The sequence below is a fragment of the Trachemys scripta genome, chromosome 1 (genome assembly GCF_013100865.1).
Source record: "Trachemys scripta elegans isolate TJP31775 chromosome 1, CAS_Tse_1.0, whole genome shotgun sequence".
Lineage (NCBI taxonomy): Eukaryota > Metazoa > Chordata > Testudines > Emydidae > Trachemys > Trachemys scripta.
In genome coordinates, this window is record NC_048298.1 from 71,534,825 (window position 1) to 71,559,810 (window position 24,986).

At 39.2% G+C, this 24,986-nt stretch overlaps 1 protein-coding gene across 7 annotated transcripts in view; it reads right to left on the reverse strand.

Annotated features, from left to right (window-relative positions):
- The window catches only part of PPFIA2 (PTPRF interacting protein alpha 2), a 634,690-nt gene that overhangs the window by 62,068 nt on the left and 547,636 nt on the right, over positions 1-24,986 (reverse strand). For all 7 annotated transcript variants that reach the window (XM_034772198.1, XM_034772232.1, XM_034772206.1 and 4 more), the window contains 5 exons: positions 24,149-24,386; positions 17,527-17,556; positions 16,050-16,180; positions 12,721-12,875; positions 4,665-4,758 (listed from right to left, as the gene is read on the reverse strand). In XM_034772198.1, coding sequence (XP_034628089.1) covers positions 4,665-4,758; positions 12,721-12,875; positions 16,050-16,180; positions 17,527-17,556; positions 24,149-24,386 — 648 coding nt within the window. The remainder of the gene's footprint in view (positions 1-4,664; positions 4,759-12,720; positions 12,876-16,049; positions 16,181-17,526; positions 17,557-24,148; positions 24,387-24,986) is intronic.

Genomic DNA, 24,986 nt, shown 5'->3' on the forward strand with positions numbered 1-24,986 from the left:
GGCGCAGGTCGCAGCAGAGATGAGGAGCAACAACCTGAGCCTACTAGGCATTAGCGAGACAAGATGGACGCAAGCTGGACAGAGACGACTGTGACAGGAGAATTGTTGCTGTATTCCGGACATGAAGAGAGCGACGCACCCCACACACAGGGAGTAGGCTTCATGTTGTCCAAGCAGGCACAGAGAGCACTGATTGGTTGGGAGGCACAGGGTTCCAGGATCATCACAGCATCCTTCAGAACTAAAATGAAGAGGATTAAGATGAATGTTGTACAGTGCTATGCTCCAACCAATGACAGCGAAGAGGAGGACAAAGATTATTTTTACAACAGACTTCAGAAAATATTAGAGATTCTCCCAGACAAAGACATCACCATCCTTATGGTAGACTTTAATGCCAAAATTGGACTTGACAACACAGGATATGAACAAGTCATGGGGACCCACGCTCTGGGAGAGATGAGTGAGAATGGAGAGAGATTTGTGGATCTGTGTGCACTTAATAACCTGGTCATAGGAGGTAGCATCTTTCCTCACAAGCGGATCCACAAGAGTACCTGGGTATCGCCAGCAGGCGCGATAGAAAACCAGATCGATCATGTCTGTATTAGCAAGAAGTTCAGAATCTTTGCAGGACATTAGAGTGAGAAGAGAAGCAGACGTAGCGTCTGACCATCACTTAGTGGTGGCCAGATTGAAGCTGAAGTTGAAGAAGAACTGGATAGACACATCAGATAGAAGAGTGAAGTACAATGTCAGCCTTTTGAAGGATCATAAGATCAAGGAAGATTTTGGACTGATGCTGAAGAATAAGTTTTCAGTACTACAGGATCGATCTGAGGAAGAGGAAGGCAGTGTATCCAACAGATGGCAGAAAGTGAGAGAGACACTTAGGTCAGCATGCCAGGAAGTGCCTGGAATCAAGAAATACCAGCAGAAAGAGTGGATCACAGCAGAGACCTTGACTAAGATAGAAGATAGAAAGAGAAAGAAGGCAGTAGTTAATAACAGCAGAACTAGAGCAGCAAAGGCTAAAGTGCAAAAAGAGCATGCTGAAGCCCATAGAGCAGTGAAGAGGAATATTAGGAAGGATAAGAGAGATTATGTGGATGGACTGGCAGCAAAAGCGGAGCAGGCAGCATACAACGGTAATATGAAACAGCTGTATGACATCACCAAGTGACTGTCTGGAAAGTTCAGCAAGCCAGAACGTCCCGTCAAAGACAAGCAGGGAAAGTCTATAACAGAAATAGAACAACAGATGAATAGATGGGCGGAGCATTTTGAGGAACTCCTGAATAGACCAGCACCACTAAATCCACCAGACATTGATCCAGTCAACGAAGACCTTCCAATCAATTGTGACAGACCAACTAGAGATCAGATCAGAAAAGCCATCACTATGATGAAGAACAGGAAGGCGGCTGGACCTGACGATATCCCAGCAGAGGTCCTGAAAGTAGATCTGGATGCTTCAGTGGAAATGCTGTATCCCCTCTTTGAGAAGATATGGGAAGAAGAAGTGATTCCGGCAGACTGGAAAGAGGGATACCTTATTAAAATCCCCAAGAAAGGAGATCTCAGCAATTGTGCCAACTACAGAGAAATCACACTTCTGTCAGTGCCAGGGAAGGTCTTGAACTGAGTCCTCTTAGAGAGAATGAAGGATGCCGTCGATCCACAGCTATGAGATGAGCAGGCAGGTTTCCGGCAAAATAGATCATGCACGGACCAGATAACAATGCTCCGCATCATAGTCGAGTAGTCTATGGAGTGGAACTCCTCGTTGTACATCAACTTTGTTGACTATGACAAAGCATTTGATAGCGTGGATCAAGAGACTCTCTGGAAGCTCCTTCGGCACTATGGCATCCCAGTAAAGGTGGTTAACCTGATTAAGAACTTATATGACGGCATACACTGTAGAGTGATCCATGGAGGGCAGCTTACAAACAGCTTCCAGGTGCGAACTGGAGTCAGACAAGGATGCTTGTTGTCACCATTTCTTTTTCTCCTTGTCATTGATTGGATTATGAAGATATCCACTTATGAGCGCAGGAACAGAAGCCAGTGGATGTTGTGGACCCAGCTTGATGACCTGGACTTTGCCGATGACCTTGCACTCCTTTCGCATAGCAAACAGCAGATGCAAGAGAAGACCAACGTAGTGGCAGCCACGTCATCACAGGTTGGCCTCAACATCCACAAGGACAAGACCAAGATCCTCAAGATTAACTCCATCAGTAATGACCCAGTCACACTGAATGGAAGTCCTCTGGAAGAAGTGCAATCCTTTACCTACTTAGGCAGCATTATTGACCAACAGGGTGGCACAGACGCAGACATCAAAGCAAGGATCGGTAAGGCAAGAGCAGCTTTCTTACAGCTCAAGAACATCTGGAGCTCCAGAGGGCTGTCTTTGGCAACAAAGATTCGACTGTTCAACTCCAATGTGAAGTCAATCTTATTGTATGGAGCTGAAACCTGGAGGACAACTAAAACAACCACCAGGAAGATCCAGACCTTCATAAATAGTTGCCTTAGACGGATTCTCCAGATCTGTTGGCCAGACACCATCAGCAACATCTACCTCTTGGAGAGGACCCGTCAACTTCCAGCAGAGGAAGAAATTAGAAGGAGAAGGTGGGGCTGGATAGGACACACACTACGCAAGCAGCCAACCAACATCACTAGACAGGCATTGCGGTGGAATCCCCAAGGCAAGCGGAAAAGAGGCCGTCCAAGAAACACCTGGCGACGGGACCTTCAGGCTGATAGCATAAAAATGGGCTATACCTGGAATCAGTTAGAGCAAATGGCCCAGGATAGAGGACTCTGGAGATCTGTGGTTGGTGGCACATACCCCGATTGGGGTGACGGGCGTGAGTGAGTGAGTGAGGAGATTAGACTAAGAGGTCTGGGCATAGATTATCCTGTATATTCTCCAATGTATCCAAATCCAAGACTTTTCTAGGTATTGTATTTGTGTGATGCAATTAATGTGTAAATCTGCATTTTCTGTGTTGTCCATTGTATATAGATTAAAACTTTTATATTCTGTTAATAAATACTAACCTAACAGAATTAGAGAAGTGACATATTTTGAAATATTTTTGTGGGAACAATGGTAGCCTTTAAAATCTCAACATTTGCCACTTCAGCCAATACTGGTTACATATTGTGGTATCTTCTATTCTCTGTATTGGAAGATAGATGAGTAGCATGGTGAATGCTGAATTCCTAATGGCACCCAATATGGTCTGTTCCCAGTGGTGGCTTCGCAGAAGCTTTGCAGAATTAAGGATAACTGATATTTTTACAATATAATTCCATAAAAAGTGTTTAATTTCCATAAAATATATAACAGAATGGCGATTGATAATTGATTTAGAGATAAAAATTCCAGATGCAGAGGAAAGATTGATCTGTTGTAGTATTCTTAAGAACAGTATCCTGAGTTTGGTGACCAAAGTCTCTTCTCTGTTGGGAGAAGATGCTGAAGGAATGCATCTTTACCCTTATTCACAGATTCTGAAATTAGGACCAGTTTAAGTTGAACATTCATATTTGTACATTAACGATAATGATCGCATGTACCATAACCGCATGTGGTACACAGTAAGTGGTTAAAACACACACTATACATAAAACTACTCAGAAAGGCTGGAAAAAAATCCCTAGAATTTCCTCATCAGAAAGGCAGAATACTCTGCAAAGTATCCATCAAACCATGTAAAAGATCAGCAGAAGACTGAGATACATGAGCATACTGTAAATGTGAAAGATAAAAAGAGTCTTAGGAAGTAAAATGTTGACACTCAAACAGTAATTAAAGAACAGGAATGAGCTTGTTTTAAAAAAAACGTATTCAGAGCGTGATTTTTAAGAAGTGTCCTTTTTCTCCTCAGATGTTCTCTAATAACACTGGAATTATGAGACTGAACAGATTTTTTTTGGTGGGGGGGAGCAATGCTTTTTTTTTTTTTCCAAATGAACCTACCTACTTTCTTGCAGCTGTTATGACTCAGAGTGTATCAGTTTTACAACTAGTGCAGTGGCGGAAAGCATTTAATTATTCTATAATTTATGTGAACAAAAAGCTAGGTTGTCATTTTCTGACAGACATAAGAGAAAGCAGAGTTACTAATGTCTATGGGGAATCACTGTCTTTTATAATAGATTGAAATAATTATATGCTCAATGGATAATGCAAACAGTCTTGCATCCTCTTTTTCTTTTGCATAATCCAGGCAAAAAGAGTCAGTAAGATATTTCTTTCATTGCATGTGTAGTTTTAAAAACCACAGTTAGCACAGGACATAGTAATTAAACTGTAAAGTCAAACTAAAAAAATGTTCCTTTCTTTTAAACTCATGTTTTTTTTGTGAATGATAAAGTATTCTACCTTTATAAAGTGTACTTTATTACCACATTACTTTAGTGTTAGTGTACTTTATTACCACATATTTCCGTTATTTTATGTGGAGCTTTTAAAAACAATAATCCTAGGAAAACTCACATATACATGATGGTCAACTGCTACAGTGTCAGACAAATACAGTCATTTGTTTGGTCATGCTTTCAATTGTGTGCATACCTAGGACAATACACACAATCAAAATATGAACAACGTATGATGAAAATAAAATGAGCAAGCAACCTACTTTTTCTTTAGTCTTCGGTCTTTTTCTGCTTGAGTTCCAAGTTTGCCTAATCCCAGAGAGTCCTGTGCTGCAGCCTCTGTTTCCATAAAACCTCCTGTGTTGAAACAGTAAGCAAAAAGGAACATATTTCCTCATAGTTCTTTTCTGATTATTCCACTCCTCAACCCAACCCAATTTTTATTTTACTTATTTATTTTTCTCTTTTTAAGTCTACTGCTTGTTGAGAATACCTACTATCTATTTATAACCACAGAATTAAGGAACAAATCTGACCAAACCTTGACAAAGGCTTTATATATCCTTCTCACTACCTGGAAAGGTCTGAGTTATGTTTTTAACTTCCAAGCACCTGTCTGTGAGGGAAATACTATTATTCCCATTTCACAGATGGGGGACCGAGGCAAAGGGAGACTAAGGGTATGACAGTACTTCAAGCTGAAGCTGCCAGACTGGGTCAAACCATGATCCATCTTGCCTGGTATCCCTGTCTCTGAAGTGACCTGCACCAGAGCGTCAGGAGGACTGTACATAACACGGCAGTTATGGAATGATCCAGTCCTGTCTTCCTCTCCCAGCTTCTGGTAGTCAGAGGTTTAGGGTCACCCTGATCCTGGTGTTGTATCCCTGACCATCTTGGCTAATAGTCATTGAAGAACCTATCCTCCTTGAACTTATCCAGTTTATTTTTCTGTATATACATATATATAGGGCCATCACAACATCCCATGGCAATGAATTCAATAGGTTAGTTGTGTGAAAAAGTACTTCCTCCTGTTTGCATTGAACCTGCGGCCTACTAATTTCATTGGATAATCCCCAATTTTTATATTATGTGAAAGGGTAAATAACTCTTCTCTATTCACTTTTTCTACACCATTCATGATTTTATAGACCTCTATCATATCCCCACTAAGTCATCTCTTTTCTAAGATGAACAGCCCTAATCTTTTTAGTCTCTCTTCATAACTGGAATCCGTTCCACACCCTTGATCATTCTTGTTGCCCTTCTCTGAACCTTTTCCATTTCTACTTTGTCCTTTTTGAGATGGGCCCACCAGAACTGGACCCAGTACTCAAGGCATTGGTCCATGTATTTATATAGTGACATTATGATATTTTCTGTCTTATTTTCTATCCCTTTCCTAATAGTTCATAAAACACTGTTAGCTTTTTTGACAACTGGTGGACATTGAGCAGAAGTTTTCAGAGAACTAGCAAGGTGACTTCAAGATCTCTTAGAATGCAATTTAGAACCAATCATTATATATGTATGGTTGGGATTATTTTCTCCAATGTCCATTACTTTGCACTTATCAATGTTGAATTTCATTTGTCATTTTGTTGCTCAGCCACCCAATTTTGTGAGATCCCCCTGTAACTCCTCAGTGTGCTTTGTTCTTAACTATCTTGAATAATTTTGCATTGTCTGCAATCTTTGCCAATTCACTTTTCACCTCTTTTTTCCAGTTCACTAATGAGTAAGTTTTACAGGACAGGCCCCAGCTTGAGGAGACATACCGTGCTAGCTTTCATTAAGCTACCACACTAAAAACAGTGTAGCCATGGAGGCCCTTTCCCTTCTCCAAGTATGTACCTGTCCAAGGCACTAGGGACATATGCAGGGTGGCTAGCCCATCCCACTGGTTGTACCACTGTAGTTATACTTTATTTTTTAGCATGCTAGCTCAATCACAGATAGCACAGGTGTGTCTTCTTGATCTGGAAATTACCCCTCCCACTCAAAGTGTAGACATTTCCTTAGTGATTTGCCCCAGATTGGGGAGGAAGCCTGGGGTGAAGCAGGGAATTGAACCTGAGTCTTCTAAGTCCCAGTTTAGTACCTTAGCCATTGGACTGATCATCCTTTCTTGAGGACAGATATCTAATAGGGGTGTCAAATTATTAAAAACATAATCATGAGAGTAAAAAAAAGTTGTGATTAATCGCAGTTTTAATCATACTGTTAAACAATAATAGAATACCAATTTAAACGTATTATACATATTTTTGGATGTTTTTCTACATTTTCAAATATATTGATTTCAGTTACAATACAGAATACAAAGTGTACAGCGCTCACTTTATATTATTTTTATTAGAAATATTTGCACTGTAAAAAGGATAAAATAAGAGAAATAGCATTTTTCAAGTCACCTCATACAAGTACAGTAGTGCAGTCTCTCTATCATGAAAGTGCAACTTCCAAATGTAGATTATTATTTTTTACATAACTTCACTCAAAAACAAAACAGTATAAAACTTCAGAGCCTACAAGTCAAAGCAGGAAGGGGCATATGAATGTTTAGCTGATTCAGCATGTAAAGTCCTTGCAACGACAGCTACAACAGTGCCATGTGAATGCCTGTACTCACTTTCAGGTGACATTGTAAATAAGAAGCAGGCAGCATTATCTCCTGCAAATGTAAGCAAACTTGTTTGTATGAGTGAACAAGAAGTAGGATGCAGTGGGATTGTATGAGGTGCATTGAAAAATACTATTTCTTTTCTTTTGTTTTATCTTTTTTACAGTGAGAATATTTGTAATCGAAATAATGTAAAGTGAGGACTGAACACTTGGTATTCTATGTTGTAATTGAAATCAATATATTTGAAAATATAGAAAAACATTCAAAAATATTTATAATAAATTTAAATTGGTATTCGATTATTGTTTAACGATGTGATTAAAACTGCGATTAATCACAATGTTTACAATTCAGTTAATTTGTTTTGCGTTAATCGCATGCATCAACTGCGATTGACAGATAGATAGACAGACCGACCTGTCTGTCTGTCTATCTATCTCGTGTCAAACCATATTACAAACTGAGGGCTAGATTGTGACTCTATGCTCTGCCCTGAAAAAGCAAAGTATGTTGTTGTGGTGTTCCAAGAGCATGTGAGGAGGGATATTGTGACAGCTTATTTTTCCTGCTGCTCGGGGAAGAGAGTGAACAGCAGTTTAAAGTGCTCAACCTGCTGGCTCTGCTCACTTCTCACCTACATGTGGGAGAGGTGGATGTAGGAGCTCTGTGGAGCCTGCTTCCCCTCCCATGCTACTGCCCATGATGTAGGTAACTGGGGTAAAGTAGGCAAATATCTAGATGAGTTGATGTACCCCCTGGAAGACCTCTGAGTACCCCCAGAGGTACACGAACCCCTGGTTGAGAACCACTGCTCTATGGTAACTCCCTCGTGCAAGACTGAAGTCACATTTTGGCCCTGAATTAGTATATATTAGATACTGGCATTATCTCGGACAACATAATAGAATTTACATTAGTTACGTTAAGCAACTAATTTTTCTTTAAAAAACAAAAACAAATGGATATAGGGTATCACATAGAGGAAATATAACCCTGAAATTTGCAAACCACTTTAACATTCAGCTCAGTCAAGCAAGAGCAAAAATCTATTGGTGCATCAGTTTGCTGGTGTTGAAGAACAAATGCCTTTTTTAAAGTCATCCTTTTAAAATATAAATCATTCTACTGTTATAACTGTCTATAGGACAAGGATACATTTTCAGTATTGTAAACAGGGCATTAGCCACATAACTTCCAAGATGGCAGCGATGCATCTGATCACACATACACACAAAAATCACCTCATGCATTGCTTTATTGTTAGTGTCCTTTGATAGAAGTTTTATAGAATACTTTATCATATGTTTCCTTCTGACCCTTGTAAAGATATCACTTACACTCTTTTGTGCAGATTAAGTTGCTTTAGATATAGGTAGTGTGAGTTCAGTAACTTTTACAGAATGGAAAATATTCTTAGTATAATATACTTTTACAAAATACAGTTGTGCTGTTTGAATAACCAAGAAAGCATGGCAAACCTGGAGTTATGTGAATGAGATAAGTGCTTTATAACACTCCTGTCTTGCAAACTGATCCACACACTTGCACCCACACAGATCAGCTTATATAATCTGGATCTAAAAATCACTGTAATGTATGGTTTGTATTAGGGACAGATATAGCTAATATGTAACAGGAGAAGAAACACAAAAAGAAAATTTAGCATGATATTCCAAAAGGATGTTAGAAGATGCACAAGCTGATAAAGTCAGATGAGTTAACAAAAGATGCAAAGTCCCCCCAAAAAATCTTTAAAAAAGTATAAATATGTAAAACATGTTCTAAGGAATGTATTAGACTTTGGATAGTAATGCAAATAATTTAGCAGACATTGAAAGAATAATAACTCACAAGAGTTACAGATTTAGCACTGGAAAACCAGTTCGCTTGAATACATACAAGAAATTTGGTACAAGGAAATTATCAAGGTGAAATCTTGGCCCTATTTAAGTCAGTGATAAAACTCCTGATGTTCCAGTATTGTTTTTTTATCAACATAACTCAAATGAGAGATTGTGAGAATTTATATACATATATCTATGTTTTTTAAGAGATATTACTGGTTCCAGAAATATTATGTATACTTAAAGTTGCTGGAACCAGAAACATCTTTGGCACTGAGATGATCTTTTTAAGTGCACTCACTCTGTATGTTAGTCTTCGTATGTGTGCGCACACACGTATGCATATGACTGCACACATGAATATATAAAAAAGAATGAACATTTTTGCTGTGGCTAGTCAATAAGATCTATTTAATGTTGTCTGTTGCTTTATTGAAGAAAAGGGAAAGTATCTTCCAAATAACAGGAAAAAATGAATATTTGTAATAGTAAATTTGTACTTGCACAGGCCACATCAAGATTAGTGAAACCCGGAAGAAAGAAGTTAAATAACGACTGTTTTTATTCCCCTTTGTCAAGTTAATTTGTGACAACACATTAAAAATCTGATTTTAGCAGTCAGAGGTACAATGAAGTATAAGTCTCATGACATAGCATCCTAAAAATATATATGAGATATACCTATTGCATAGAACTGGAAGGGACCCTAAAAGGTCATTGAGTCAAGTCCAGCCCCCTGCCTTCACTAGCAGGACCAAGTACTGATTTTTGCCCCAGATCCTTAAATGGCCCCCTCAAGGATTGAGCTCACAACGCTGGTTTTAACAGACTAATACTCAAACCACTGAGCTATCCCACCCCCCTAAATGTTAATGAAACTTGTAATACAGTTATAACTATATCATTATAGCACTAATGGCACTAATTCAAGCAATTCTGTAAAAAATTGTACTTTGTGTGTGTTTTTGCTATCTTGTATCACCTTTAAAATACTAGCTCTATACTAGTGTAAGCATATAAAAGCTGCCTGCCACAAAAGACTTCATTTCCTTCTCTTTTCTCATCTGCCTTGGTTACAAATTAAAGAGGAAACAAATTGCTCTGTATTCAGTAGCACAGTGATCACCTTTAATAGCTTCTAAAAATGCTTTTGTTGCTTCTTTTTGGTTACTATATGTAATAGTATGTTTTATTGATCCTGGCTATGTTTATTTAAAATGCATGTTTTTCATCTTCCCCACAGTGAGTTGGGGATCTATTAGGTTAGGAAATGGTGGTTAGGTTATAATGTCACAACTCATTATGTAAATCTGTGATGGATATCCAGGGGATACAGATCAGATAAAAAGGGAATTGGCAAAGGATTTAAAGGAGGCATACTCTAAAGGAGTGAAAAAGTGGGTTCGGGCAAATACAAATTGTACAGCAGAGAGTCAACCCTCTCTCCTTCATAGCTCCCTTTAAACCTCATAGAAAGGAGGTGTTGGGGTCCCAGCAGTGGGATGGCTAGACCAGGATGGAAAAGGGGAAGGATGACAGCAGCCCCCAAACATAGGGAAATGAGAATGGAATTACCTACACTGTACAATTTTATTTGCTGGGTACATCCAGATATTTTAAGAATAAAGTTGCAGTCTAATTAAAACCACATCCAGTGTCTCCTGTTCTCCTTCTGGCATAGCCAGACAATCATCTATTGCAAATATTCACTAACGTCTGTCTGAAACTTCATGAGTTGGTGCTTGGGAATTATAAATGTGTTTTATCAGATTACGCATATATAGCATTAACATTTTTAGGTATCATTACGATAGTAATTTACGGTCATCTTCTGTTGCTTCTGTGACAATCTTTACAGGAATTTTCCATTCTGCACTGTAAAGAGCAGCATAGAAGACCAATACGTTTATTTTATCTTTCTCCTCTGGGCTCTGAGTTACTGTAAATTAATACAATATTATGTATAATTTGCCAGTATCAATAAAATTGGTCTCATGGAATGTAAATGGGAATTAATAACCCAGTCTAAAGATATAAAATTCTCAATCAGTGCAGATGGGAACATGCAGATTGACTTGAGAGACCCATTTAATAGATTTTGAAATGCACTAAACTACCACATGATTGAATAAATCAGATTTTCATTCTTTCCCTAGTGATACAGCAAGTGAAGCCTAAATTATGATTAAAACTCAGTCCTTTTTCAAGAACACAGGGTTTTAGTAGGCAAAGAGAGGAAGATAGGTGTCCATAATAAGAGAGATAGAACAAAAATTCTCAATTCTTTGATTTTATACTGATGGATTGACCTTAATAACCTATTTTCTTATGTGGAACCTTAGTTATGTGGTTCTTGATTGTGATATATCGGGAGCAGATTTCACTACGGATTTAGGTTTCTAACTTCAGGCACTCAAGTTAGCCAGATACATTTCAAATTGGTGAAGTCTTTTAAAATCTCTCTCACGGACTTGTCTGGTTCCTGTTACTGTAGTATCTGAATGATTCACAATTTTTAACGCAGTTATGTTCACAATACCCCCGAGAGACAGGGAAGTGCTATTATCCCCATATTACATATAGGGAACTGAGGCACAAAAACTAAGTAACTTGCCTAAGGTCACACAGGAAGCCTGTGGTAGAGCAGGGAATTGAACCTGGGTCTTATATATGCCAAGCTAGGCCACTTACCACTAGACCATCCTCCCTTCCAAAACACTAATCATACCATCTAAAGAAGAGTGATATTTTCTAAGTTATAATTTACGACAAAAGATCTTATGAAGTCCTTACCAAGACAAAACTCATACTGATGTCAATAAGCTTTTAAATGACTAAGGATTTCATGATTATACACACAGCTATAGCAAAATGGTGAATATGAAGTTACAGCTGAAAATATATTCCGAACTAGTGTAATGTAAACCTACAATAATAAAAAGCTTTTTAATATGAATTATAATGGATGTTATGATTCTGTCACTGTGCTGCATGTTGCAACGGGACCACGTCAAACTATCATCTTTTTTAGGCTCTCAGCTATCTGGATGCTATAGAACATCACATTCTCACTGATATGCCTTCTGAGCAGTAGCCTAAAGGACATAATAATTAGATTTTTTCAAATTAGTGTCAAGAATGACAATCTGGACTGAAGTACCTATTTCCTGAAAACACTGTTTTTTCTCCGTTTCTGCTCCGTAAAGTTTGTCCACTAAGAAGCATAGTGGAAGCCAGACAGACTTATAGGCAGATTTAGTGCCATTAAATGAATTAAATGAGGATCGCAGCTGAGGAAAAATGCATGAACTGTAGAAAGAGAATGGGGAGTTTTAGTGGGAAATGTGACCAATAGCAAGAGGACAGCCAAGGTATGACCAAAACAGCCAGGAACTGCTACCCAGTGAGAGACTGGAAAACTGAAGGGTTGTTACATTGAGTTTTGAGAAACTCCCAGATTGCATTATTAAGAAAGCTCATTACTGTGGGAACAGAAAGTATTACCCTTCTATTTTCATTAGTTAAGGGTATGTTGTTAGCAATTTTGCCCTAATACAACAAAGTATTTAAGCATGTGCTTAATTTTAAGCTTGTGAGTAGTCCCATTGAAGAGGCTAACTCTCAGGAAACAATGAAGCTTGTTAGCTTAATAGATTTCCTTTCATTTAGATCATGAGTATACCAAATTCCTGACAAATATGCTCATTACTATAGTGAAATTTAATGGAAAGGTTCTGCCAATGCAAATGAGGAATACGCCATTTAGAAAACAAGTAAGAAGCAAAAACATAAACACAAAAATGACAGTGGAACAATGACCTAGGCCTGGTACAACTAATTTCTTACTGAGCTGTCCAAGTCGAGCCTTCTCTTTTTTACCGAACAAACGTCCTATTGAAGACTTGATTCCTTTCTTCTTGGGAGCTTTGTGTAGGGAGTCCTGGCTGCTACTGGCACTGCCAAGACCAATACTTTCTGGCTCCAATGAAGCAGGCAAACTACTGTAAAATAGAAAAGAATAGATAGGTAACATATTACCCTCCTGGCTAGGTTTCATTTTCTCCTGAGCAGCTGTACAAATTATCTAGAATCTAATAAGAGCCTCTTCATAATTAGAACAATTAATCAAATTATTGATGTTTTCTTTCCTGTACATTTTAGCAACATATAGAATAGTACAATATCTAATGCTCTGGTCTCAATCAAGCTGAAGCAATCCCACGAAAAATGGCAAAGAGGCAATAAAACGTAAAGAGTCTTTCAAATTTGTTTTGCCAAAAATGATGCTGGGAAAATGTATGAACCACAGCAATATACGGTTTCCCAATTGAAATTTGAAGTGTTATTTGTAAAGAAAAATATATGAATGACAAAGTTTATCTCATTTACATTATGTAATTAGACAATTACAGAAAGAAAATTTCAATCAGATAATTTCTGTTTGTTTCATTCATTAACCAAATACAGCATACATTATTGACTACATATTTAAATCAAAGCAATTCAGATTTTGAGCATTTATAAAACTCTAAAGCAGACATATTGACATTACAAGCTACTTCATGGATTTAATTTTAAAAAGGAATGTTTTGCAAAACAGATTACTATATATTCTATATGGATACATTCAGTATTTGCTACTCGAAGTGCACATTTACCAGTAATTGCCATTCAGTGTTATCTCAGATAATGAAGTTATTTCCTGTGCCCAGCTTTGGATTCCACAGTATAATAACTATTTGACAACTATTTGCATTTTAATGGTGTGTACTCTATATTGTATATTTATTACACCTTTCAATGACTAACCGTATTCCAATTGGTCAAGACACAGCCATGTGAGTAAAAGAGTTGGTTATTTGTCATCCTCGAATAATCCACTATAATTAATTAAGGTTTGTATCAAATAACACTGATCAGCTTATAACTGAACACAACAGTCAGGAGGATACAACCATCTACATTTCAAGGATATAAATACCAAGGGGAAGAAGTAGTTAGAGTGGCACAAGGTGATTTTATAATTAAGTTTGATAGGGATAAAATTAAGAATGGAAAAATGTATGCTGTGTATCAGGAAAAAAATATAAAATCTCCTCAGACCACTGTTGGAATCCTCAAAATTTGGTACATTTGAAGTTAGACTGGACAAACACTAATGCATGGTAGGAAACAACAATCTTGCACTGGTAGGAAAATGGATTTGATTATTTAATTTTATTTTTCTGGGTGAAATTCTGGTCCTACTGAACTCAGTGGCAAAACCATCTCCCTCCATGTGTAATTTCTATTATTCATGCTGAGACCCATCTCTCACCATCTTGAGCAGGCACTCTGTAACTGTAATTGGGTCTTCTGTGGACAGGCTGCCTAGTGGCTATATCACTGGTCTTTCAGTCTGTAAGGCCAGAGGAGATGGTAGGGAGATACGGGCCCTCCCTCTGTACCAGATCCCAGTCCAGGGCCCCGTGCAGATCACCCTAAACAGGGGAGATAGGTCTCCCTCCTGGGAGGGAGTCAAGACCTGCTTTCCTGGGTTACTTCCTACAAGTCTCTTCAGTTTGAGGCATGACCCCGCTAGTCCAGTTTACCGGGGGCTTGCCTAGTCAGTTGCCTCAGGTGCTGGGGCTTATCTGCAGCCTTGGCAGGGGAGCTCTTACTTGTCTCAAGTGGCTGCACTGGCTGGCAGATAGCTGATCTGTCCCTTCAGGCAGGCAGGCAGAGAGCTCCTGCCTCCTCGCCAGTCAGCCCCTAACTGAGCCAGGCTCCCTTTTTTCTCCCCGCATCCCCAGGCCCAGGATTGGCTGCAGGTATAGTGGTGTGGGGCTAGCTGAACCCAAAGGTTTTCTTTAACCTCTGCTATGCTGGATGGCAGTTTCTCTAATCCCTCATAATGACAATACATGAGAACAATCTCCAACATGTGCAATATCACTTTGTTAATGAATGTAAAATGGGGTCTTGTTTCATCAACTAATGAAATTAACAAATTATTATGAATAAAATACTCCTTTAAAAATCTTTTCTCTCCCAGTTTTTCTCGTGTCTTTTTCTTTTCACCTATATTCTTTAATTCTTAAAACTTTGTACCTGCTTTCTATGTTTATCTAGTTGCTCCTTTCCATTTTTTAAAATCATATTCTGTGATTCTTTTTGCGTTCCCTTATTTCTTCTCTTTTCACAACTGTTTTCCCCTCTTTCGGTGATTTTATTTCACCTCTTTGGATATGTATTTTTTTCTTGTATAATTACTGTATAACCAGTGAAGAAATGCTGGTCAGATACTTACATCATATCTTTCATGTTAGGGAGCAATGCTGCATAGCTATCACTAGAAATGATTGTTTCAAAATTCATTTTCACTATTTTTTTCAAATGGGTGAACCTAGGGAAAATTAATTTACAGCAAATATTTTCAGTCCTGAAATATTTTCTCTTTCTTAGGCCAGGTTTATAGTAGAAAAAGTTTGCTGATATAGTTATATGGTTCCAAACCGTAGTATGGACACCATTTATACTGGCAAAAAAGGGCTTTAGCTGGTATGACTTATACTGCTTCCCCAAGCTAAATAAGCTATTCTGGCAACACGTTTATGCTGGGATAACTGTATCTACATTAGGGCTTTTGCCAAGCACAGAAATGTCATTCAAAATCAGACCCCAGCTGATATTACTATGCTGGCAAAAGTTTTAGTGCGTAGACCTGGCCTTAATGAATCTACTCGTCCCTCTTCTCTGGATTCTCAGTTTACTCATCCCCTATATCCACATCAATGTTGTCTCTTGGCCTCCTGCAAAATACAGGATTTGTTTATGCATAGGCACTTCTTGCCCTGAATTCCCCCTGTCCTTGTCTTCTCCATCCATCAGGATTATCATCATTTAACAGCACTCTTTCAGGTGAATATTATAACTGTTCTAAAGTAGTTATAACTTAAAGTTAGACCAAAGACATGACATAAGAGAGAAACAGACAATATTATTATTTGTTTTTTAGCACCAGTGTAGTGCTTGGGATTGTAGAAAAGACAAAGAAAAGGACATTTTCTGACTTGCAGGACATACAATCTCAAAAAAGGTCAGGGTGTGCTGGAAAATCAGAAGAATCATATACTTTTAAAACAATATAACGTGGTCAAGTTGTGAATTTGTGACTCATGTTATGAGCTTCTTACCTTCTGGCATCATTGTGGTATGAAGAAGGAAGGGTATGAGTCATCCTGATGGCTCTGGGTGTTGGAGGAGGAGAGGTTTCACATTTTATTGTGGCTTTATCTTCACGTCCATCTTCTTCTACCACTGCAATCTACCAATCAAATATATCAGTGAAAGTATGCATCAGCTTTTCAAGACTTCTGGAAATTTCAGCAAGTATTTCAAGTATTTGTCAAATGATGAGATCTGGAATCAATTGAAATTATCTGAGCAAATGAGCAAATGTTAGGATTATGTAAAAACCCCATGAAAGTATTAGGAAACAGACCAAATGTTCTAACTGTGCCAACCTAAAATGTATATTGTAAATGAAAGAAATCACTTAGAAAAGCAGACTGTTCCTATTATGCAGAATAGACTTGATCCCGCAAAGACCTTAGCATACAATAACTTTATGCACAAGTAGTCCAATTGAACTCAATGGGACTACTCATGTGTTCAAAGTTTCTCATTCTGGTCTGACTAGAACAAGGGTGGTCTAACCTAGTGGTCAGAGTAGGTGTCTGGCCTAGTGGTTGGAGCAGGCATCAGGCTTAGTGGCTAGAGTCAGAGCCATAGTCAGGAGTCAAAGCCGAAGGTCAAACTGGAAGGCAGGAACTGGATACCAGCGCCAAGGGTCAAGTCATAGGACAGGAACTAGAGTGAGCTGGGTATCAGGTGAGGAGTTCAAGGCAAGGACTCAGTGCAAGGCAGGAGCAGCAGGAACAAAGTAACACAAGATTAGTCACAGTGGTGGGCATGAACATTGTGAAGCCAGTGAGCTGCTGCCGGTGTAAAAGCCAGCCTGCTGACTTCTGCAGCCAATCAGGCAGCATGGCTAATCAGACAGGCCAGCTATACCAGTGAGGCTGCCTGGAGACTAGCTCTGCTGCAAGCCCTGATTCCTGACACTCATGAGTTAAGACTGTGCAGGATCAAGTTGATTGTTTTCACAGCTTGTTTACGAAGGGATCAAATTTCTAGATCATAAGCGTGAAGGAAATGGAATTTTGTCACAGTTTTTGATGGCTTTGCTAATCTCTCTTATACCAACATTATGATATTCTATCCCAGTTATATACATAGCTGCATATTGTACCAGCACAGACAAAGCTCAACCTTAAAGATTATGGCTGCTCCATCAATAAGAAGAGTGAACAAAATGTTCTGTGAAAGTACTCAGAATGTAACTACGCTTGGTTTATGATGGAGTGTTTCTTAATAGTTGCACTAAAAGATGAATTATCAGATAAAGTCACCTGAGAAACTTAACTCCTAACACTGAATTAATTGTTGATTTTCACTCACAAGCATTTTCAAGTTGGAATAAAAATGAAAATACATTTTTCCAATTGTTTAGATAAAAATGACATAAAAGTTTCATAAGTAAAAGGCATTAGAAATGAAAAAAATATGTTTAATACAGCTAATCTATCATTAAAATATCGAGTGTCATACCTTTCGTCGATGTTTCCTTAGATCACTTGGCTTCGGTTGATGAAAAAAGCAACAACAAAAAAGAATTATTAGTAAATCTTATTTGACCAAAGAAACACTCAGACTACACATATATATTTATTCTGACATAGAAATAGTGACAAGAATACCTATTCATATTCTCCAGATGCCCTTGACATAACTTAAAAATACCTTCTGAGTGCAGTAATTTAGAGAACCCACCACAAAGCCCTGCTTTCCTGCAAATAATAAGCCACTCCCACAAGTCCCCTTCATTTTCATGTGCCTGGAAAGAAATAAAGTTTTCAGACATGATTTAAAATTTTCATTTTTAGTTCCTTTCCTCCCATATCTCCCATAAATCCTCCCTAAAGAATCAACAATAATAAAAGGATAATGCTTTCTTGCAACTCTCTCCTGTTTAAAACTTTTTAAATATTTCACTGAAAAACAGATATGAGAGCAAAACATCACACAAACTGCAGTACATGACAGAGGGAAATTTCTATCCTGTTACGGTAAATCTGAATGAATATTTTTGTGTACCTGACATTTTCAATAATTCATCAAAAACACCAATCCTCTTGACCACAGGCATTATCTCACCATGGAAGTCTACTAGACTGTCTACTAGATTGTTCAACCGCTTAACACTTCTACTTTAGGCAAATGTGTCACTGTGATATACAGCTAGAGCTCAACAATCCTGCAGAGTTTCTTTTATGCAAATTTACATAGACCTGTCCTGTGAAATCTGGCTTCAGTTATTGGCATCTAGCCAACTCTTATAGGTTTATTTGGAAGTTTGTGTACTATAGAATCTAAACCTCCAAGAGGATCTCCCAACTTAACCCTTCCACCCAAAGAGAGTTTGTCAGTCTGTCCTATCCATCCCCAGGCAGCCGGAACAGGCAAACCATACCTGCTGAAATAATTACACATTGAGAGCGGGGGCAGTAGCACTGTAACATGCTCAGTGTATTATTTGCTAGAGACTCCCAATGGATTCCATAACTACCTGGCTAAGTCTTGTAGTGGGGGAAATGCCTCTACTCCTTCGTCTGCTGGACTTTTGTTTGCAGTTTTCATTAGAACCGAAATGTGAATCTTTTGGACAACCCTTTTCAGAGCACTTTCCCCACTCATTTAGTTTAGTTTATGATGTGATTGGAATAACAGAGACTTGGTGGGACAACTCACATGACTGGAGTACTGTCATGGATGGATATAAACTGTTCAGGAAGGACAGGCAGGGCAGAAAAGGTGGGGGAGTTGCGTTGTATGTAAGAGAGGAGTATGACTGCTCAGAGCTCCGGTATGATACTGCAGAAAAACCTGAGAGTCTCTGGATAAAGTTGAGAAGTGGGAGCAACAAGGGTGATGTTGTGGTTGGAGTCTGCTATAGACCACCAGACCAGGGGGATGAGGTGGACGAGGCTTTCTTCTGGCAACTAGCAGAAATTGCTAGATCACAGGCCCTGGTTCTCATGGGAGACTTTAATCACCCTGATATCTGCTGGGAGAGCAATACAGCGGTGCACAGGCAATCCAGGAAATTTTTGGAAAGTGTAGGGGACAATTTCCTGGTGCAAGTGCTGGAGGAACCAACTAGGGGCAAAGCTTTTCTTGACCTGCTGCTCACAAACAGGGAAGAACTAGTAGGGGAAGCAAAAGTGGATGGGAACCTGGGAGGCAGTGACCATGAGATGGTCGAGTTCAGGATCCTGACACAAGGAAGAAAGGAGAGCAGCAGAATACGGACCCTGGACTTCAGAAAAGCAGACTTTGACTCCCTCAGGGAACAGATGGGCAGGATCCCCTGGGAGAATAACATGAAGGGCAAAGGGGTCCAGGAGAGCTGGCTGTATTTTAAAGAATCCTTATTGAGGTTGCAGGAACAAACCATCCCGATGTGTAGAAAGAATAGTAAATATGGCAGGCGACCAGCTTGGCTAAACAGTGAAATCCTTGCTGATCTTAATGCAAAAAAGAGGCTTATAAGAAGTGGAAGATTGGACAAATGACCAGGGAGGAGTATAAAAATATTGCTCAGGCGTGCAGGAGTGAAATCAGGAAGGCCAAATCACACTTGGAGTTGCAGTTAGCAAGAGATGTTAAGAGTAACAAGAAGGGTTTCTTCAGGTATGTTAGCAACAAGAAGAAAATCAAGGAAAGTGTGGGCCCCTTACTGAATGAGGGAGGCAACCTAGTGACAGAGGATGTGGAAAAAGCTAATGTACTCAATGATTTTTTTGCCTCTGTCTTCATGCACAAGGTCAGCTCCCAGATTGCTGCACTGGGCAGTACAGCATGGGGAGAAGGTGACCAACCCTCTGTGGAGAAAGAAGTGGTTCGGGACTATTTAGAAAAACTGGACGTGCACAAGTCCATGGGGCCGGATGCGCTGCATCCGAGGGTGCTAAAAGAGTTGGCGGGTGAGATTGCAGAGCCATTAGCCATTATTTTTGAAAACTCATGGCGATCGGGGGAGGTCCCAGATGACTGGAAAAAGGCTAATGTAGTGCCCATCTTTAAAAAAGGGAAGAAGGAGGATCCGGGGAACTACAGGCCAGTCAGCCTCACCTCAGTCCCTGGAAAAATCATGGAGCAGGTCCTCAAGGAATCAATTATGAAACATTTAGAGGAGAGGAAAGTGATCAGGAACAGTCAGCATGGATTCACGAAGGGGAAGTCATGCCTGACTAACCTAATTGCCTTCTATGATGAGATAACTGGCTCTGTGGATGAGGGGAAAGCAGTGGATGTGTTATTTCTTGACTTTAGCAAAGCTTTTGATACGGTCTCCCACAGTATTCTTGCCACCAAGTTAAAGAAGTATGGGCTGGATGAATGGACTGTAAGGTGGATAGAAAGCTGGCTAGATCGTCGGGCTCAACGGGTAGTGATCAATGGCTCCATGTCTAGTTGGCAGCCGGTTTCAAGTGGAGTGCCCCAAGGGTCGGTCCTGGGGCCGGTTTTGTTTAATATCTTTATTAATGATCTGGAGGATGGTGTGGACTGCACTCTCAGCAAGTTTGCAGATGACACTAAACTAGGAGGCGTGGTAGATACACTAGAGGGTAGGGATCGGATACAGAGGGACCTAGACAAATTAGAGGATTGGGCAGAAAAAAACCTGATGAGGTTCAACAAGGACAAGTGCAGAGTCCTGCACTTAGGACGGAAGAATCCCATGCACTGCTACAGACTAGGGACCGAATGGCTAGGTAGCAGTTCTGCTGAAAAGGACCTAGGGGTCACAGTGGACGAGAAGCTGGATATGAGTCAACAGTGTGCTCTTGTTGCCAAGAAGGCTAACGGCATTTTGGGCTGTATAAGTAGGGGCATTGCCAGCAGATCGAGGAACGTGATCGTTCCCCTTTATTCGACATTGGTGAGGCCTCATCTGGAATACTGTGTCCAGTTTTGGGCCCCACACTACAAGAAGGATGTGGAAAAATTGGAAAGAGTCCAGCGGAGGGCAACAAAAATGATTAGGGGTCTGGAGCACATGACTTATGAGGAGAGGCTGAGAGAACTGGGATTGTTTAGTCTCCAGAAGAGAAGAATGAGGGGGGATTTGATAGCAGCCTTCAACTACCTGAAGGGGGGTTCCAAAGAGGATGGAGCTCGGCTGTTCTCAGTGGTGGCAGATGACAGAACAAGGAGCAATGGTCTCAAGTTGCAGTGGGGGAGGTCCAGGTTGGATATCAGGAAAAACTATTTCACTAGGAGGGTGGTGAAACACTGGAATGCGTTACCTAGGGAGGTGGTGGAGTCTCCTTCCTTGGAGGTTTTTAAGGCCCGGCTTGACAAAGCCCTGGCTGGGATGATTTAGCTGGGAATTGGTCCTGCTTTGAGCAGGGGGTTGGACTAGATGACCTCTTGAGGTCCCTTCCAACTCTGATATTCTATGATTCTATTCTATGATTCTAGTTTCAGAATAATTTTTTTGAAATGATTCAATATCAATTTCATGCTCATTGGTGGAACACAGGTGGTTTAAGGAATATTCAAACACACTATATGTGGTTTAAATATAATACAGGTTAAATGGAATGTGGGAAAACAAGTCATCCCATGCAACTGGCCTTGAAAAGCATATACAGAGAAATGCACAATGTGCCACTTTTATAAAACAGAAAAAAATCACCTAAAACACTTTTAAAAATAAGTTTTAAAAGGTTTGATTATCAATAATGGCCTTGTAAAGCATTTGCTCGAGATTTAAATCTGACCTAGGATTAACAGCCTTCAACCCTGCCTCAAGCAATGTTTTATTAAATGGATTATTTGAGACTTCATTGCTTATAATAAAAATCCTATGTAAATTGGTTCCAATACTTTTTACTAATTATTATTAATTATTATTTCTATTACATTGGTACTCAATGGCCCTAATCAGAGAAAAGGGCCCCACTCTGCTAAGCACTGTACAGAGACAATAAAAACCCAACACAACTTAGTCTTTCCTCCAAAAACCTTACAACCCATATATAGAATCATAGAAACAAAGGACTGGAAGGGAGGTCAGTAGGTCATCTAGTCCAGTCCCCTGCACTGAGGCAGGACAAAGTATTATCAAGACCATCCCTGAGAGGTGTTTGTCTAACCTGTTCTTAAAAACCTCCAATGATGGAGATTCCACAACCTTCTTAGGTAATTTGTCCCAGTGCTTAACTACCCTTACAGTTAAGTAGTTTTTCCTAGCATCTAACCTAAATCTCCCTTGCTGCAATTTAAGCCCATTACTTCTTGTCCTGTCCTCAATGGATAACGAGAACAATTTATCACCTTCCTTGTTATACCAATCTTTCATGTACTTTAAGATTGTTATGCCCCCCACCAGTCTTCTCTTTTCCAGACTAAACAAACCCAGTTTTTTCAATCTTTCCTCATAGGTCATGTTTTGTAGATCTTTAATCATTTTTATTTCTCTTCTCTGGTCTTTCTCCAATCTGTCCACATCTCTCCTGAAGTGTGGGGCCCAGAACTGGATACAGTACTCCAGTTGAGTCCTAATCAGTTCTGAGTAGAGTGGAAGAATTACTTTTTATGTCTTGCTTACAACACTCTTGCTAATACATCCCAGAATAATGTTTGCTTTTTTGCAACAGTGTTACATTGTTGACTCATATTCAGTTTGTGTTCCAATATAAGCACCCAGATTCTCTTCTGCAGTATTCCTTCCTAGGCAGCCATTTTCAATTTTGTATTTGATTATTCCTTCCTAAGTACTTTGCATTTCTCCTTACTGAGTTTCATCCTACGTATTTCAGACTATTTCTCCAGTTTGTCAAGATTATTTTAAATTCCAGTCCTGGTCCTCCAAAGCACTTGCAACCTCTCTCAACTTAGTATCATCTGCAAACTTTATGTGTTCTCTCTATGCCATTATTGAAATCTTTTATGAAGATACTGCACAGAACCAGAACCAGTACAGATGCCTGAGGACCGCACTCAATATGCTCTTCCAGCTTCAGTGTGAACCATTGATTACTAATCTTTGAGTAGTTTTCCAACCAGTTGTACACCCACCTTACAGCAGGTTTGTCTTGGCTATGTTTTCCTAGTTTGTTTGTGAGACTGTCATGTGAGACAATATCAAAAGCCTTACTAACATTGATATATATCACATTTCCTGCTTCCCTCCTATCCACAAGGCTTGTTACCCTGTCAGAGGAGGATATTAGGTTGGTTTGACATGATTTGTTCTTGACAAATCCATGCGGACTGTTACTTCACCTTATTATTTTCTGGGTGATTACAAATTAATTATTTGCTCCATTATCTTTTCAGGTATTGACGTTAAGCTGACTGGTCTGTAATTCCCTGGGTTGTCCTTATTCCCCTTTTGTAGATAGGTACTACATTTGCCCTTTTTCAGCCCTCTGGGATCTGTCCCATCCTCCACAAGTTCTCAAAGATAATCACTAATGGCTTAGAGATCTCTTCAACCAATTCTTTAACGATGTATTTCATCAGGATCTGCTGATTTGAAGACATCTTCCTTGTCCAGGTAATTCTTAACTTGTTCTTTCCCTATTTTAGCCTCAGATCCTACCCCATTTACACTGACGTTCACTACATTAGTTGTGATCACTGCTAGCCTTTTTGATGAAAGCTGAAACAAAAAACACTTAGGCCATTATGATGTTTTCTGTTATTGTCTTTCCCTTCTCATTGAGTAATGATCTACCTTGTTCTTGGCCTTCCTCTTGCTACCAATGTATTTGTAAAAAAAATTCTTGTTATCCTTTATTTTCCTAGATAGTTTAACCTTGTTTTGTGCCTTGACTTTTAGAATATTGTCCTTGTGGGTTTTTTATATTTATCCTCTGTAATTTGATCTAGTTTCCTCTTTTTAGTATGACCCTTTTTTGAGTTTCAGGTCATTGAAAATCCTGGTTAATCGACCAGGTCTTTTACCATACTCCCTGTTTTTCCTATGGATTGCCATAGTTTGCTCTTGTGCATATGCAGAGACAACAAAATATGGACAAAACAAATTCTACAAGGGAGTAGATGAGGCTTGGTAAGGACTAGGCAAACAGCAAAACCAATTTGATCAGTTTATTTTAATAAATATCATGCTCAAAACTGCCATCACACATTTCCTTACCAGTGTCATGACCCCCATGCGATCCATTTCTCTGGCTGGACTGCGAGGGGTGAGTTTAGGGGTCGAGTGCCCACTAGGAGGAGAAGAGCTTGCAAGCGATGAAGCTGTCACTGATCCAGTGATAGATGTACCTGGGTGAACTCTAGCCAGATTCAAGCCTTCTAGACTGACACTAGCTACTCTGTTCTCTATTTCTTCAGCACGCAGTTCTGTTGATTCTTTTTCTTCTTGAATTAACCTTATGAAGTGAGAAAGCATATGATAATATTCTGGTCATTGTCAGCTACATAAGGTGTGTTTCAGGCTCTAACAGTAACTTCGCTTCTTTGAATAGTTGAGTATGAACTTACCTTTGCAGAAGTTTTATGTGAGTAGATGTGAGTAAACCCATAACAGTTTGATAAACATTAGAGGAACAAAACTGTATTAAGAATACTGCCTTGTAACTATTTATTCACAGTTAAGGCTGCTAATATACAACAATTTAACTATAAAAACAGTTTGGGTAAAATTTCAAAAGGTCCTCTACTATAGCACTACTAGTGAGCTTGCAAAATACAGGCACACGTACTTCTGCATACACTTTGCAGGTACAAAAATGTGCTAGCAGACTGGATAAACTAATATTTGCAAGTATTAGAATCCGCACCTGCAAAACCTATTGGACCCATATTCTAGGTGCTGATCTAACAGGAAATCAAACAAGAGGATTTGTGAAGTTACCCCTACTGCATCTAACACTAACTTGTTTTATGTATTTAAGCTTTATATTTAGCATTTATGTTATGTTATTTATACTGCTTCTACTGTCTACAGTTGGTAGCATTTTCCCAGTGAT